Source organism: Platichthys flesus, chromosome 21 (assembly GCF_949316205.1).
Source record: "Platichthys flesus chromosome 21, fPlaFle2.1, whole genome shotgun sequence".
NCBI lineage: Eukaryota > Metazoa > Chordata > Actinopteri > Pleuronectiformes > Pleuronectidae > Platichthys > Platichthys flesus.
In genome coordinates this window covers 1,668,891-1,685,426 of record NC_084965.1, presented here as the reverse complement: position 1 = coordinate 1,685,426, position 16,536 = coordinate 1,668,891, and the positions used below count along the sequence as shown (strand labels likewise).

Below are 16,536 nucleotides of genomic sequence, written 5' to 3'. Positions count from 1 at the left end.
GACTGGGAAGCTCTAGATTTAGTTTGAATGTTGGGAAGATGATTAAAAACTAGAATAACGGCCATGTGGTCGTGTTCCTCCGTGAACAAGAACGGCTTCTGTGACCTTTGACCCATCAGATGTCCTCCAGGTGAAGGATGGAGCCGCCAGCAGGATGCAAAGGATTCATTCTGCAGGAGAACAGGTTTTTGTTTCTTCGACAATTAAATATATATAATTAAAAACACATCCAGATAAAGTGCAGGAAACATTCTCCCTCTTCTCAGTCACAGGAGAGTGTTTCCTGCTCCCTCCCTCCTCTGCTCCTGCTCCTGTTTTGTGTAGTTTGTCATCATAATAAAGGTTTTATTTACTCGTACACTTGCAGCAAAGCGTTGTGCGATCATAAAAGCAGAGCAGTGATCATTAGAGTGAGCCGAGCTGGTTGTGTTGCAGCCGGTGACGAGTGTGGTCGTCATTATCTGCTGCTGTGAGGAGTCGAGGTGCTTCTCTGCAGTCGCTCCCTGCAGAGCGTTAATTGCCTCCTTGACTCTAGATCCATAAATACTGGAGGAGAGAAGAGGATCTGAGGGGAAATAAAGAACGTGAAATATGAGACTTCATCAAACAGGAACGTTTAAGAGGTTTGTTTACATCTTAAGCAGGAAATGTCCACAAAAAGCTAATTTCGGTTCCAGGTGTAAATGATCAGTGAAAACAAATGAGATGTAAAAATAAAGACGGAGTCGTTGAGTTTCAGATCCAGAGCAGTTTGCTTTAATAGTTCATCAGAAACATCAGAGCAGGAAACTACAACAGGAAGTGGACTTCACAAACACACAGGCACAGAAACGACAAACCTCCGCTCTACCTCCTCTTTCTCTTCTTCTTCTTCTTCTAGTCATCATTAAGTTTCGGTATAAAACATTCCAACAGGACAGTTTCTGAATTTATAAAACAGCTACGACAGAGGACAGAGGTTTTACAGATGTTGAGACTCAGAGGATATCGAACATTAACCTTCACTGATCTCTGAAGAGTTCAATGTTCCACAGAAAATCCAACTTCATCCCTTAATTCCTTTGGTGCATAACAGAATTTTACAGCATTTGCCTTCATTCAATGGTTAAATCACACAAATACAAACAATATAAGATAATAGCCCCGTATATTAGCCCCATAATCTATTGCATCACATTACGTTCTTAGTCATGAAGGTAAACAACTAAAATCTGGTTTATTGAACACTGAGACTGGTCTAAATGGCTGTGGTGGGTTTGGATCCAGTTCTGTTCCACTTTCTTACTTTTAATTAAATGCTCATTATTTCAGAAGACTTCATTTATTGAGACGTGAAGAGGATCTCAGCTAATAAGTGTTTTCAGAAGGTGTTCATGTCTTTACTGCTTCAGAACCTTCTCGTACAGCGCTGGATTTATCGGTTCTGGTTTTATTTGTCCTGGTCGTTGAGTTTCATATCAAATTATAAGTATTACACTGCAAGTATAGAAAATTGAGAGTGGTTTTATGGTGGAATAACGGCTCAGATGTCTAACTTCTTTCACATATTTCAGTGTTGTAAAGCATTGATTGAATGTGTGTATCGCTCATAAGGGGTTCATCGTAATTAATGGCTTATCAATAAACATTAATTAAAACTTTACAGATCAATAATGTCACATTAATGATGTGTCGGGTTGCCAGTGCATCATTATTATGAACTGACGTTATAGAGGATGATGAACACCAGGGGAAACTCTCCTCAACCTGAGAACCTCAAATCACTTAAATGGCTTATTATAGAACTATCAAACATTATCAAAGCATTAATAAAGAAGTCGTTTAAAACGAAGAATGTTTTATTGAAGTCGTACGAATAATAAAAACTGACATGTCACACCACGAGAGGTCCAAAAAGAATATTCATAAATCTTTGATTATACTGGGTGAAACCGAGCCAGAAGAAAAAAACACTTACATTTCTGAGAATTCATGTTTTTGGAGCTCGAAGCCACGAGCTAAAAATATTTCAACTTTCAGCAGCGACTTCAAACGTCTCATAGCAACAGAAGCTGCTGAGCGCGGCTGAGGCTCAACAGCTTCTTAAAATTCATCTGCAGGAAATCTTCCAGCTGCAAAATGGATAAATACATTTTTAATTTAATAAGATCCTGTGTCCCAGACTCTCAGGACTCGTTCACACCTGGTTCGGTTCAGAGCTTCAGACTCTTCAGTTCAGTCTGAACCTGAACCTCAGGTGTGAACGGTTCCTCAGCCCAGAAGAGATCTGGATCCAACAGAACCACCGATCTGTTGATCCAGACCCAGAAGAGATCTGGATCCAACTGAACCACGGATCTGTTGATTCAGACCCAGAAGAGATCTGGATCTGGATCCAACTGAACCAAGGATCTGTTGGATCAAGACCCGGAAGAGATCTGGATCTGGATCCAACTGAACCAAGGATCTGTTGGATCAAGACCCGGAAGAGATCTGGATCTGGATCCAACTGAACCCTGGGTCTGTTGGTTTGCAGAGTGAAAACACAGGAAGTTGATCAAAATAAAACTATGGGACAAACACAGGAAGCTGGATTCAGACTCTCTGGTGTGAAAACATCAGAATCTACTTTGGCGGCAGATACTTTTATTTTGAAAGATGTCACGGGACGTCGAACCAAATCATATATAACTAAACTTTAAGAGAAGAAACTGTTTCAGTCTATGAAAAGAAACGAGCAGAACAATATCAAAAAGAGAAGAAAAGTTATTTATATTTATTTATAACATTTTGGTGCAGTTTATTTAAACACTTTTTAAAACGGTCTTTCCTCGTGTGGTGTCAGTCACTCGTCTCCCATCGTACGAGACACGTCCACGAAAAAAAGGACAAAATCATCAGAGAAAGTTACAATCGCTCTGCACACGACGAGGCGGCTGTACAAAAGAGTTCACCCTGTTTGTTAACGCTGTACAACCACGCTGTCAACAAACACACAACGCACACGTCCAGCTCTGTGCACGAGGGGTTCAAAACCAGATCAATCAATACGTCCCTCGTTAGCTGCAGCGCCGCCCACTCCCGACCCGCCGCTGACCCGCTACTCGCATATCGAGTCGATGGTGTGGGGGGGGGGGGGCTCCAGAGGATGACCGGTGTGAAAGAGGTCGAATACGAAATCGTGGGAAATCGAGAAAAACTAAACGAAAATTACAACAAATGTGAAACCAAATTTGTTTGTGTCAAATTTAGCTGTTTTATTTTTAAAGGTTCAGTGTGTAGAATATAGTGACATCTAGTGGTGAAGTGTCATATTGCATCTGAACACCCCTCACCTCCTGATGTAAATATAAAGTTTTAAAACTTAAAGGGCCCATTATCAACAAGTTATACAATTGAGATGAAAGACACACAAGTGAAAACATCACTCTTATAATTTAATATTCAGTTTGTGCCTTTTCACCGAAACTTTACACACTGAACCTTTCAGGAATATTCTTGTCATTTTGGTTTAGTGGCTTTTCTCGAAACAATTAGCTTAGCTTAGCTTTAAGAAAGAAAAAAGAGGAAACTGATTAAATATCTAATGTGCTAAAATGTGCACGCCTTTCATTTTGTAAACTTTTAAACATGTAAAATTTTAAAGTTGTAGTTTGTGCCGAACGTTTAAATTGTTGCAGTTTCACCAATTCTAAGTATTTTGAGACATGTCTTTGTGAGACAGCCTGTGGACTTTGGCAGTTAGCATCCTGCACGTCCGACCATCATTATTATAATTAACGATGGTTAAGTCGAGTGAATAGCAGAAGATGCTGAACACTGTGAGTTCTGAGGACAAAATGCATGTTTTTGTTCAAGCAGACAAATATATTAATGTAAATGCGCCGCTGGAATTGTCAGTTTTCCTTTTATCAATCGTTTACCAACACACACTTAATCTGATCATCATGTATCTCAAACTCAAACCCTGTGTCTTTATGATCCTCGGGCACGTGCCAACATCACAATCCACAATCCACTGTATTTTTTGACAAAAAAGAGATGAAGTAAAAAGTTGTGTTGATTTGTTTTTCTCTCTTTTCAGTGATTCACAGTTTTCAGGAACTGAACGTGGATCCTGCATCGGAGAACAGAGAACAGAGCCGAGTCCGGACACCAGCTCAGAACCTACGACTCATCTACACAACACGACGACAACTGATGGACTTCTACAGACCACAAACTAAACAGGCAATCCCACTGGGTCAGACCCAACCAATCAGCCGGGAGGGAAACCAATCAGCTGACCAGAACCAGGATGAATTAATTACTCGAGCGTTCTTTCAAAATGTTTCAAATGTTTTTTCCATTTAGAGAAACAAGGACCGTTGAGATTCTCTCTGTAGTTTCCTCGGACGCCCGGGATGTGAGTTCACTCCGGTGTCCGGCCTCGAGGAGACGCACCGGGCCGGTGGGGGAATCCAGGGTGGTTGGGTGGGTGGGTGGGTAGGGGGGGTGTTTGGGGGGTCCTGCGTCAGCCCGAGCAGCCTCCCCCCCGCCCTCAGCCGCAGGAGATGACCGTGAAGCGCTTGGAGATGCAGGACATGTTGTGCAGCACGATGCCCAGCAGGAAGAGCAGCACGCAGGCCACCAGGATCACCGTGCACACGCCGGACCACGTGGAGCCCTTCCCGGCTCCTCCCACCGGGCCCGTGACCCTCCTCTCCATGTCGCCGCCGTCCATCCCCATGGCCTCGAGACCCATCGCCAGGCCCAGAGGCTGCTGCTCGGGCATGGTCACCACCGTGACCCCCTTCTGCTGGCCGCCGGGCAGGAAGCGGCAGCCCAGCTCCCCCGGCAGGCCGAGCCCCCGCTCCTTGGCGAGGGGCAGGGGCAGCATGTAGCAGCCGTTGCTGGGCAGGCGGATGAAGACGGGCGTGTGCTCCGAGGCGTGAGGGATGGCGATGACCGTGATGACGTCCGGGTCGTCCGGGAGCTGGGAGACGGACAGCCCCGGCGGCAGCTTGGTGACGCCGCGACACCAAGGGCACCGGATCTCCTTCTGGGTGCTGCGCATCTGGGTCAAACACACCGAGCAGCACGTGTGACGGCAATCCAGGAGCTTGGGCCGCCGCCGGGGGCTGTAGTAGTTGAAGCAGATCTGGCACTCCAGAATGGAATCCTGGGAAAGTGTCTCCATTTTGGAAAACTTTGGTTCCTCGTGATCTTCACCAGCAGAGAATCGAAGTGGACGTTGAGTCCCAGACAAACAGGTCGAGTAGAAAAGTCTCACGGCTCCACGTGAAGTCAGGAGAGAACAGCTGATCCACCGTCCACGAGTTCACAGCCCTGTGGCCTCAGCCGGGCCGTCCATCTGCAACACAGGAGAGGACACTGATCAGAAAGTTATGAAAGAAAAGACATTTCATTTGTTATATTAACTGTATATTGTTTTATTTTATGTGCTGACTTGAGATGAAGTCCCAAAATGAATCTGTGAGAGTTTCACACTTATCCTCCAGGAGCAGTTTCCGTTTAATACCATTAATCCCAGAAGAAGAGTTTTCATCACTGAGGGATTCTTCTCCCACTCAATGAATCATTTTCTCCGACAGCGTTTTTCAGATTCGAGTCTTTTCGAGCTGCTCGTCTGTGACGGAAGTAATTCTGCTGTTTGACTGACACTCAGTTTGAGTCATTAAAAAGTCAAACAAGAAGAAATAAGCTTCCTTTGTTGGTAGTTGTATGAAGTATAAGGAACCATATTCAAGAGAACATCTATTATGAGAATAAAGGTTTAATTTCATTATTCTGATGTATTCAATGTATTTAAAAAGCCTTGATGAGCCGATTGTAGCTCAAAATGAGACAGAATATGGAAAGGTGCTGTACTATTATCGTATGTACTAAGTATTATGAAAAAAAATTATATATTTGAAACTGGATTACCTTCCAGCCCAATTTTCGAGAAGTATGAAGAAGCAGGAAATGGAAAAACCTTAAAATTGTTTGGCAGTTGAGTAAATGTACTTAGTTACTTTGCACCGGTGTTCAAAGAGATGAATCTAGTTGTGATGGATCTTTACTTTCAGGAAGAGGAAACAAATGGATCTTCACAGACGATCGATCTCACTTTCAGACCTGAGTGAGACGGAGGTCAAACCAACACAATGCATCACGGACGATGTGGAGTCATCAACATGCACGGCACACAACGTGCACATCAGCCGGCAGCTCGCTGCAGCGGGGGGGGGTCACGGGAACCTGTGCCTCAGTGTCTGTTAAGTACGGATAATTCTTTAAACCGTCTCCTTCAGGCCACAGACTCCATATACAAGTTATTCCTCCTCCTCCTCCTCCTCCTCCTCCTCTTCTTCTTGCATAATCACGTCTACCGTGTGAATCCATGTGGAAGCTGTGATAGTTTTTCTTTACAGATGATTAAACCCTGTCAAAATAGCACCGAGGAAACAATGAATACCAAACAGGGGCCCTGCCGACTTTGTATTTTATGTTTTAAGTGTGAAAACTGCTGAGGAGGGAAGACGACTGGGTGTCTCTGTCCCCTCGGCTGCCGTCTCGATGGAGCCGCTCTCCCTCCGGGCTCGACTGTGGGCAGACAGCTCGACTGAGAGCTGAGACGAGTGCAGGCTGTGATGGGAATGGAAAAAGGTGACCACTGGTTTCCCTGCAGCTTCGTTCATCTCAGTCTCTAATCAAAAACAAGATCGCAGGCAATTAAACCACTCGCGGCGCCCCCCCCCCTGGGGAAACCGATTTGCCAATGACAGATAAGAGCGTGTTCACACCGAGCTCGGAGCAGTTGATTCATTCTGGATGAGTTCATCTGGACGTGAGAGGACGATCCCATGTGACCTTGGGAGGTGAATAACTGCACAGAGCCAAGGAGCAGGATGAGGTATTTCATCTCCACAAAGCTTTGCAGCAAATACAAGGTGGTCTACACGACCTTCTCTGTGTCCTTCAGCCTGTCCTGGGGGGGTCCTGAGGTAATACCAGACCAGATAGGAGACATGATACATCATCCTACCAGCTCCTACCAGGTCTCCTCCAGGTTCCCCTGAGTACAACATCTCCTGAAAATACTGCTTTCAGAGTGAAGAAGCAAATCATCAGCTCCAAACTCGTTCAAAATCCGACTTTCAAAACCCAGTCCTGACTATGTCTACTTTCAGAGATGCACCAATACAACTGGGAGATCTCGGGGGTCTGTTGGGTCAGGACAGGAAACTGGGGCCCGAGCTACAGGGGCCGATGTTTGACTGCATAAGAATCAGGATGCAGTTAAAATGCTTGAGCAGAATTAGAACATCAGTGAATCCTCGTTTACCTGCATCATCCACTTCTTCCCCCCCCCGATCCTCTGCAGAGAATCACTGAGACAAAGTCGAGGGAAAGTGCGTAAAATAATCCTGGAGTTTAAGCAGGAGAAGTGAGGAAGAGGAGCAGAGGGAGGGAGAGGGAGGCGGAGGAGGAGACCTGCCCTTGAGGGGGCGAGACAGCCCCGGGTTTTACTGACTCCTTTTCCCAAAGATAAGGATTAGCTTTGATCTGACATAAACGCTTTGTGGCTCAATATTCACATAAACCCTGTCGCTCCCCCCTCCTCCTCTCTTCCTCTCTGAATGAAAAGCTTTTCCTCCTCCACTTCACACCAATTCTTCACACGTTCCTCCAGGTAACTTCTCCTCCCTTCTCACCGCTCTGCCGTTTCCTCAGCTTCCTGTCAGCTCGCGTCAAGGACGAACATGCAAGTGACAATGAAACTAACAAAGTCTGATGATGCAGTTGGTGATGTTGTTGTTCAGCAGCTGTTTCCTGTGCATACCAAGGGAATTCTGACATTCTGACATTTATACCCACATTCATATGAGCACAATGTGACCTTTGACCTTTAATAAATTCCCTAAAGGCAGAGTTGAGATATATCCGATTCCAAAGGTCAAGAACACGTGAAGACCGTAACCTTGAGCTTCGAACTTCCCAGCACAACCAATCAGTTAGTCCCTGAACATTTGAGCCAAATTTCAAACGTATCTGTCTCTCCTCTGTTATTTCTCAGCTTCCGTACGACAGCTGTGACTCAGACGACATCAGGTCCACAGAGTAACAATGGAAACAATCATCCAGTGTCATCGTTTCTGTCTCTTCTCCCAAGTCACTAAGGCGAGGGGGGGGGGGGGGGGGGGCTCCGAGGTCATGGAACAACAACAGAAGCGACTCCCGCTCCAAACTTAACAATATGATTTATTGGTTCAACTCAGCTGTAACCAGGGCAAACTGGTTTACAGGCGAAAGCTCAGTTTGACCCATTTTCTATCAAACCTACAGAGAAACATGGGAAGGAAGCTGGTTAGAATATGAGTCCATTCCAGAGGAGACACACAAATAAGAAGAAAGATTTCTGCAAAGTTTTAGGGGATTTTAAAAATTCATTAATACACAAATTAGCCATAAAAAGTTTATTTATAAATCTAGAAGTTTCTTAATAATACCACCAGATTGTGAAGTGATGTCATCAGCAGAGGGGGGAAGGACGTATGATTCTGTGATGATGCAGCGGCCTCCAGCTCCCCCCCCCCCACAGCTTGTGGTCCAGTGGGAGGAGCCAACAGAAAACACACACACACTCACCCACACACTGAGTGACTGAGTAAAAACACACACTTCTATATACACACACACACACACACATTTTCCCTCAGGGCCTCCACACACAATCAGCCGAGGAGAAAGTGCTGTCGTCCTCGCAGACACAAGTTAAAAATATCCTACTCACACAGACACACACACACACACACACAAAGACACACACACACTGGTCCACCCCGCTCGATGTAATAAACTACCTGGGAGAAGAAGCAGGGGGAGGGTGGGGGGTTGGGATGTAAACAGCGAGGAGAAGGAGAAGAAGATATTTAATCTGTGAATCCAGAAGTGAAGCGGTGAAATGTCCCCGAGACGATGAAGATGATGATGAAGATGATGTTGTACAGTGTGATTAATCGGTTTAATAAAGTGAAAACACGATTCCTTGTAACGTAAACTATGTTTCATATCATATATTCACACACACACACACACACACACAAACACACACACACAATGCAGTTTGTGTTACTCCAGCATCATAACGTAATCTCAGACGTGGGATTTTTACAGCAACATATAAAAACACACGTCAAATGAAACGAGCTGCAGAGTCGGTTTCATCGGCCGCTCGTCAGAACTTTGGATGGAAGTCAACAAATCTCCAGAGCAGCAAGTTTCCACAGGAGCTGCAGGAGCTAAAGGGTAACAGCAGCTTTGTGCTCCACTGTGTGTGTCTGTGTGTGTGTGTCTGGTTTGTGTGTGTTAATATAGAAGTCATCACTTAAATTAAACTGCAGCCCATTTTTCACATATACGTCTAATGTTAACTGCTCAGGTGAGAAGGACAAAGAGCAGTCTGTCCTCTGTCTAGTGTGTGTGTCTGTGTGTGTGTGTGTGTGTGTGTGTGTGTGTGTGTGTGACTTTGTCTAGTTGTGATTCAGACGTGAGGGAGTTGCTGCAGAACAATGGGGACAAGGACAGAAACAAAGATGATGTTTTCAACTTAATCTGAAATCTGCAGATTTTCAGGATTTAAGTGAATTTTTAAGATCCGACTTTCAAATTCAAACCGGTGACCTCATCCAACCCCTTTTAAAATGAACCAGAATGAACCAAACCTCCTCATCCAGCATCAGAGTCGCTCCTGTGTGATGCTCTGTGGTCGACGGAGGTGAATCTCTGCAGCTGCAACATCAGACACAAACCAGACGGGTCTGGAACCAACACATGAGCACCTCTGTTCACTGATGCCTGATGGAACTGCTTTTTTGTTTGAGTGCGTTTGGGCTTTTTCTCTCCAACAAGTGTGGAGCATATTGTCATTGTGTGTGTGTGTTTGTGTGTGTGTCTGTCTGTGTGTGTGTGTGTGTGTCTGCACACGGAGCCGCTGATAGAAACCTGTGTAGTCGACCACTGCACGACACATTATGGCAATTTCCAGCTTGAGGAGCCAGCGAGCGTCAGAGCTGGCAGATCCGGCTGGATGGGCCTGCCCCCCCCCCCCCAGATGTGCCCGGGCGAGACGCAGCGCCGCACCGACTCCTGCACGGCCGGGACGACGCCCGACCAGAGACAGAGGCAGAGTGCGACAGCGTGCAGCCAGGGGGCGCTGCAGATAACTGGCTTCATTCTCTGGAGCAAATATCTGAGATGCAGACGTCTGGCTTGCAAAAAGCAACAAGTTGAAAAAAAGATAAGCGAAGCAGCACTGGTTGAAAACTGGTTGAAAGACCTCTGCCAGTAAGAATGTATTTTAAAAATGTTTCTCATTATTGTGAAAGATACCCCCCCCCCCCCATCACCACCACCAATGCCTATTCCAAGGGAAATAGATGCTGAATCTGAATCTGACACCATAAATGCCTCAGATATGATCCAATTATAATATATATCAGCTGAGATTTTGTATTCCGTGAAAACTCATTTTGTCCCTTCTCCTAAACAGCAGCCGAGTGATTTCCAGTCTGTTAGTCGAACAGGTGAAATGTCCTGTCGAGCTTTTAAATCCACTGGCATCAGAATCTGGAAAAGACAAATGTCATTGAAACGTCTAACGTCCTGAAACTAAAGAAACTAAATGTATAAAACTGAGTTTCAAGCTGATGTTGAGTCCAGTTTCATGTTGAGATGATGCTTTCACAGCGATGATGGAGTCTCAGCAGAAAATGATCCATCGATCTGAAACATCAGCAGTGAGTCTCTCAGACATCGGGGGGGGGGGGGGCTCTCTCTGCAGAGACTCAACCCACATAAAACAAGAAATCCATCAGAGATACAACAGGAGGCAGCTTCTCCATTATCAACAGAATGAAAAGGGTTTTGAGAGAAACACGATTCACTGTGATGGTTCAACATAAATACTCCTGTTTGTTTCTAAAGCAGAAGAACAGACGGTGTATTTATTCATTTTCTCAGCTGACACATCTGTGTGTGAGTGACAGGTCGACTCCCCTGCTCCCATCAGTCCTCAGCGAGGTCACGCAGAGTCCAGAGAACTCCCCCCCGCTCCGCTCGCCGATGAAAGGGAACCGTGTGCAGAGAAGCTGCAGCTTTCAGAGCAGATGAAAGAGGTGAATGCTGTGATTTCAGCCGCCGGAGGCCTGATCTCCATCTGCAGATCCAGAATCAGATCCAGGAGGTCTGAGATGAAGGAGCACGGCAGCTCCGCCCGGACTTCAAACAGCACTGACTCTGTTTATTAGGCTAATCGGAGAGGACGCGGCTCCAGGACACGATGCAAATGAGGATTACTTAACGACTGTTAACCTTGGAACAATGATGCTGTCACTGCTTGTGGAACCGACTTCATTCAGGTGGTCAGAAACAAAGATGGCTCCTTCCTGAGCGAGGGCTCTTCAGAGCTGTAACTGTGGGATGTGATGTGCTTTCTGCCAGAAATCATTTTGCAGGAGCAGGTCTCATTTATATCTCTCTCTGTGGAATGAAACCTTTGATTCACTTGTTAAATAACAGCTCACCACAGAGAGGGTGATGAATTAAACTGCTGAGGACCGGCCTCGGGGCGTCGCTCCTCCAGAGGAGACGGCTCCAGAAAGGAAGAGCACAGTTTGTGTGATCTGCAGAATCTACCTGTTCACCTGCTCTTTGCTTTGTGTGGTAAATAAGTGTTCCCAGAGAGGTGAACGTTGTGCGTCTGTCCAGCAGGAGAACACACAGCGGGGGGGGCCAACGCACCTCAGCTTCTGCTCCTGCAGCTGAGTGTGAGATCATTCACACATCAGCAAGCAGCACAGCAGGAGTGTGTGTGTGTCTGTGTGTGTGTGTGTGTGTGTGTGTGTGTCTCTGTGTGTGTGTGTGTGTGCATGCACGTTGTCAGTTAGCATTTGCGTTGCACAGCCATTAAAAGACTCAGCTTGAGTTTCTAAGAAGCTCAGCAGGTTCAACATTCAGGGAAAAGGAAATAAAAATACAAACTTCGAAGCTGCACGATTACACACTCATGGCACGCAGCAGTTCAACCTGCCCCCCCCCCCGCTCGCAACTCGACGCTTTCAAGAGTCCATCCGTCAGTCGGAGGCACAGCCGGGGGGGTCGTCAACTCGCTGCTGCTCTGTCAGAACCTCGCTCTGAGGCCCGTGGACCACAGGTTCTGAGGCCCGCCCTCAAACTGTTCTGTGTCACCTTGTCACCGCCGACCCCTCAACGTCCCCGGTGCTGTGACACGATCATCATGAGTGAACCCAAACGATGAGGCATACACACACACTCACACACACAGACACACACACAGACGCTCAGATCTGTGTTTCAGGAGGAAAACAAGTTGTCAGGTGGAGAGAATCGGCAGCCAGCCTGAGGACACCATGGATAAGCCTCCTGAGGGAATGATATAATGTCAACTTATTATATCTTCAACTTTAAATTCACGAGCAACTATTCACATCTACACGTGTGTTTAACCACAAAACATCTGTCCTCTGGAAACTAAATCTTCTTTTCCACATTATTTCTCGTTCATTTGAACTAACGAGCACTTTAATAAAGTTCTAATTATATACATGTCAGTTAAATGTTGGGATTTGAGGGAAGCTGCTGAACAAACTATTCAAAATATGTTAAATAAACGTCAGGAGACAAGAAGCAGACATCACAAACTCACCCAGAAGAAGAGAGAGAATCCGACGACTGAATCATAACAAATAACAAACACACAAATGTGCCAACACGAGACAACATGTCAAAGAGCAGCAGCTCCACTCAGACTCGTCCTCCTGAGGCCTGAAGCCGTGAAAGACTCTTTAAACCTGTTTTTCCAGAGCAGCTGTTTGGTCGGTGGGTTTTTGCTGAAGCGCCTCTGGGCCGGGACATGCCCACAGTTTGGGCACATGAACAAAACCGAACCTGAAGAGTAAAAACTTTAAACTAAGTCAAAAGATTATTTAAGAATAATCAGCATTTCAGAGTTAATTAATCCTGGTATCCCAGCATGCATTTCTTGCTATGGCCACTGGGGGTTTCAGTGAGCCTCTTTAATCAACGTGAACCGTGTCTGAACTTTTCTTTAAAAGTCGTCTCTATATTAATGAAAACACATCACTGCACCCCCGACTGTGACATCACACACTGTAGAATATCCCGGACTCTTTAATAAGAGGCTCACGACGGCTTTGATATTATTAAATAAAGTTTAACCTTCATACATTAACTTTCCCTGCTGTATTAAACGCTGGATTATTTCCCTTCAGGAACGACGCTCTGCCCATTAGCTCTGATCGTGTTGAAACCTAAATCCATAACAGCTACTTCCCACTTAATGCAATCAGGACTTCAAATGCCAATTAAACGAGGGGAGATGTAATTCTGACTAACGTGGAGGAGGAAGCTCCGGCTCCGTGACGAGGGGGGGGGGGGTGTTGTGTGCTGTTACCAGGCGATGGAAGGACGGTTTCACTTCCAGACAATAATCACAATTCAAACAAGGTCCTTGAGAATGTAGTGGGTGCTCAGTAATCCATGCTGTGCAAACAGACAGTGAAGGGGACACAGGAATCAGCACAGAGCAAATAATTACACTGCTTAGATTCCATATGAGATCCGCCAGATGATTCATGTGGCCACTGTCTGCTGCTCTATCTCAGCCCGGGGATTTCTTCAGAGTTTAATAATTGGATTAGATGTTGCTCCACTTTTTGACTTTCAGAATTTCTTCAGGGAGATCTACCTGCGTAACATATCGGGTCGGGCATCAGCAACTGAGCAAATCTGTGAGCCCGACCCAGTCCCACGTCTGTAAAGTGATCAGGACGCTTCACACCTGCCTCGCTTGGATTGGACCTCCGGAGAAATGAAACCAGCAAAGTCCATTTTAATTACCGACAGACAAAGTTATGAGGAGATCTGTCGGCAAGTGAGGACGGTAAAAACTTTATGGGTGTTTTGACGGCACAGCGACCGGTTCTTCTTCTCTTACCACAGTGTGATGGAGGTCTTCTCTCCGTGCGACCAGGTGATAGACGGGTCCGGGATGCGGTGAAGAGAAGCTGCTCGTCTGTTCCCTAATGAAGAGGAACATCCATTAGTGTCATGTCTTCCAAATTCAATTCACTTAAATTAAATTATGTGTTTCCCCAAGTGACCAAAATATAAACACAAATGTGTCAGAACAAAGAACAAAGATTAACCTGGTTCGAATAAACAAGATAAAACAACACGTGGTCAAGTATTGATCAGCACATAACCAGGAAACACTGATGGACTCCATCTGTGTATTGATCGTGAATTTTTAAAGATGTAAAGTCACAATCCATCATCATTGATTTTTCTAACCCCTAAATATCAATGAGGAATCAGTCTTTGCTTTTTAGCTGCGAACAACAACCAAAGCCACATTTTGGGGGGGGGGGGGGGGGGGTACACACACTCCCAAGACAAGGCTGACAACAGGAGAGCGTGGAGCCCGAGGACTCGAGGCAGCTCGGCTGGACAGGGAGACATACATCAAGACTTAAAGAGGAGACCAGAGGATGAAGGAGCTTCTGAGGAGAGAAACAACAATATGCAAATCAAGCCTTCACAGACTTGGGGGGGGGGGGGGGGTACACAAACTCCCAGTTTCCCTTTTTACCTTTTTCCTAATAATTCAAATTTTCAAGCACGAGATCTTCATCCTAATCCTGCGTCCTCTAAGTAATAACCAATCAGGAGTTTATTTTGAATCCCTCTATTTAAAGTACAAATTGAAATCTGGGAATCAAAGAGAAACAAGCAAACATCAGAGGAAGTCGGCAGAAATCATTCAGCAGCAGCTGCAGCTGGAAGGAGGACCCGATGGACGCTGTGCAGTAAAAGACACTAAAGGACCCGGGAGACACATCATGAAGACGCAGTTAAGAGACATTATCCTGAAGGACTCGGCTGTGAACCACAGAGCAAAGTTCTGTGTTTGCTTTAACCTGCAGAGACGAGGAGGTGAGGTTTCCAGCTGCTGGCCGACCTGCTGCTACACCTCTGAGTTTGAGAAAACAGCCCTGATGCTCCTGCTCCTCCTCCTCCTCCTCCTCCTCCTCCTCCTCCTCCTCCTCCTCCTCCTCATCATCCTCCTCTTCCTCCTCCTCCTCTTCCTCTTCCTCCTCATCATCCTCCTCCTCCCTCTCTCTCCTCACTCTCAGACGGCTCCGAGGCTGAGGACACATCTGACAATCGGCCAAGGAGAGGAATATTTCACCCTGACTGATGTCAGAGCCGACACCTCCGGCCGGTGAAAACCCAAACGGGTCGATGCCCTGATTGGCAGGTAGCTCCCGAGTCACGGGTCGGGTCGTCCTGACGGATCCATCAGGACGGACCACACGCTGGAGCTGTGGACGCCGGCCGTCAGCCCGGTGCTCATTTACATCTCTGCAGCGGTGACTTCAGCCTGTGTGCCACCAGCGTCCTGGTTCATTTGAATATTAAACAGGGATTTCTTTGTTTCTGATTTAGACCGTTGTCCTCGTCAGGAGAGACGCTCTGAGGACAGATTGTGACCTGATGAGCCGACGCTGATCTTGACCTTAATCAAGAGAAAATGCAAATATGTCTACATGAGGCCACACGTGTCTTCAACCCGGGGAAACATCCACACTCACCCTCATGCTATCACCAGTGTTAAAACTAACACATCCCAAAACACAACCAGCACAGCCCGGAAGCCTCTTCCCTCTCCAGAGAGAGTACAAACACCAGGGGGCGGTGTTAAAATCAGATCCCAGTCCTCAGTGACTTTGAATCAGAGAAAATAAAAACAGCTAATAGTTCCTCTCCCAGTCTTCCCACAGGAAACGTTCCCAGATGCTGAACGATGCCAAGTGAAGCCAACAGGCTTTGATGCTCCTCCGTGCTTCATCCCCGGCTGGCAGAGCGTCTCTAGAGGGACGATGGAGCGTCTGACAGCCGAGGCCCTCACACCACAGGCCTGCACATCTCACACTGCAAACTGGGAACCATCACAGCCCATTACAGAGGCCAGTTCCTCATCAGAGAGCAGCTCTGAAGTGACTCATGTGTAGACGGAGAAGATGAAAGGCTCTCCGACTCCTATCGACACTCACTTAAGATAATGGACCCGTTGGTGTGTGTGTAGGGGGGGGGGGGGGGGGGGGGGGGGTTGTTGTCCTGTGTCAGTTGTTGTTCATTATCCCGTGGATGTCAGTGCTGATCCTCGAGCAGGCGGAGGTCATCTGAGGCTTTCATCCTGACACGACCCTCGGGGGGGGGGGGACACAGACAGGCTGCATTGTTTTCATAATCTGTTCAGATTATATTCTGATACCAACACGAAGGATTAACTGTCCAACATCCAATAATATTCAATTTACAGAGACCGGACCCGACGTGGAGGCTGTTCCTACTGTCTCCTTATCTCCAGGAGCTGAGTGATGCCCTTCCATCTGCACACACACACACACACAGACTCACACACAGACACACACACAGACACACACACCCTGAACATGTGATTAACTC

General features: G+C 46.4%; 1 protein-coding gene across 3 annotated transcripts in view; it reads right to left on the bottom strand.

Annotated features, from left to right (window-relative positions):
* Positions 1 to 733: 733 nt before the first annotated feature.
* Positions 734 to 16,536, bottom strand: part of rnf152 (ring finger protein 152) — a 34,304-nt gene continuing 18,501 nt past the window's right edge. For 2 of the 3 annotated variants that reach the window (XM_062379792.1, XM_062379793.1), the window contains exons 2-3: positions 14,003 to 14,087; positions 734 to 5,332 (exon numbers count right to left, since the gene is read on the bottom strand). In XM_062379792.1, the coding sequence (XP_062235776.1) occupies positions 4,520 to 5,158 (639 nt within the window). In that variant the 5' untranslated portion in view covers positions 5,159 to 5,332; positions 14,003 to 14,087 and the 3' untranslated portion in view covers positions 734 to 4,519. The remainder of the gene's footprint in view (positions 5,333 to 14,002; positions 14,088 to 16,536) is intronic. The other variant, XM_062379794.1, reaches the window with a different exon arrangement.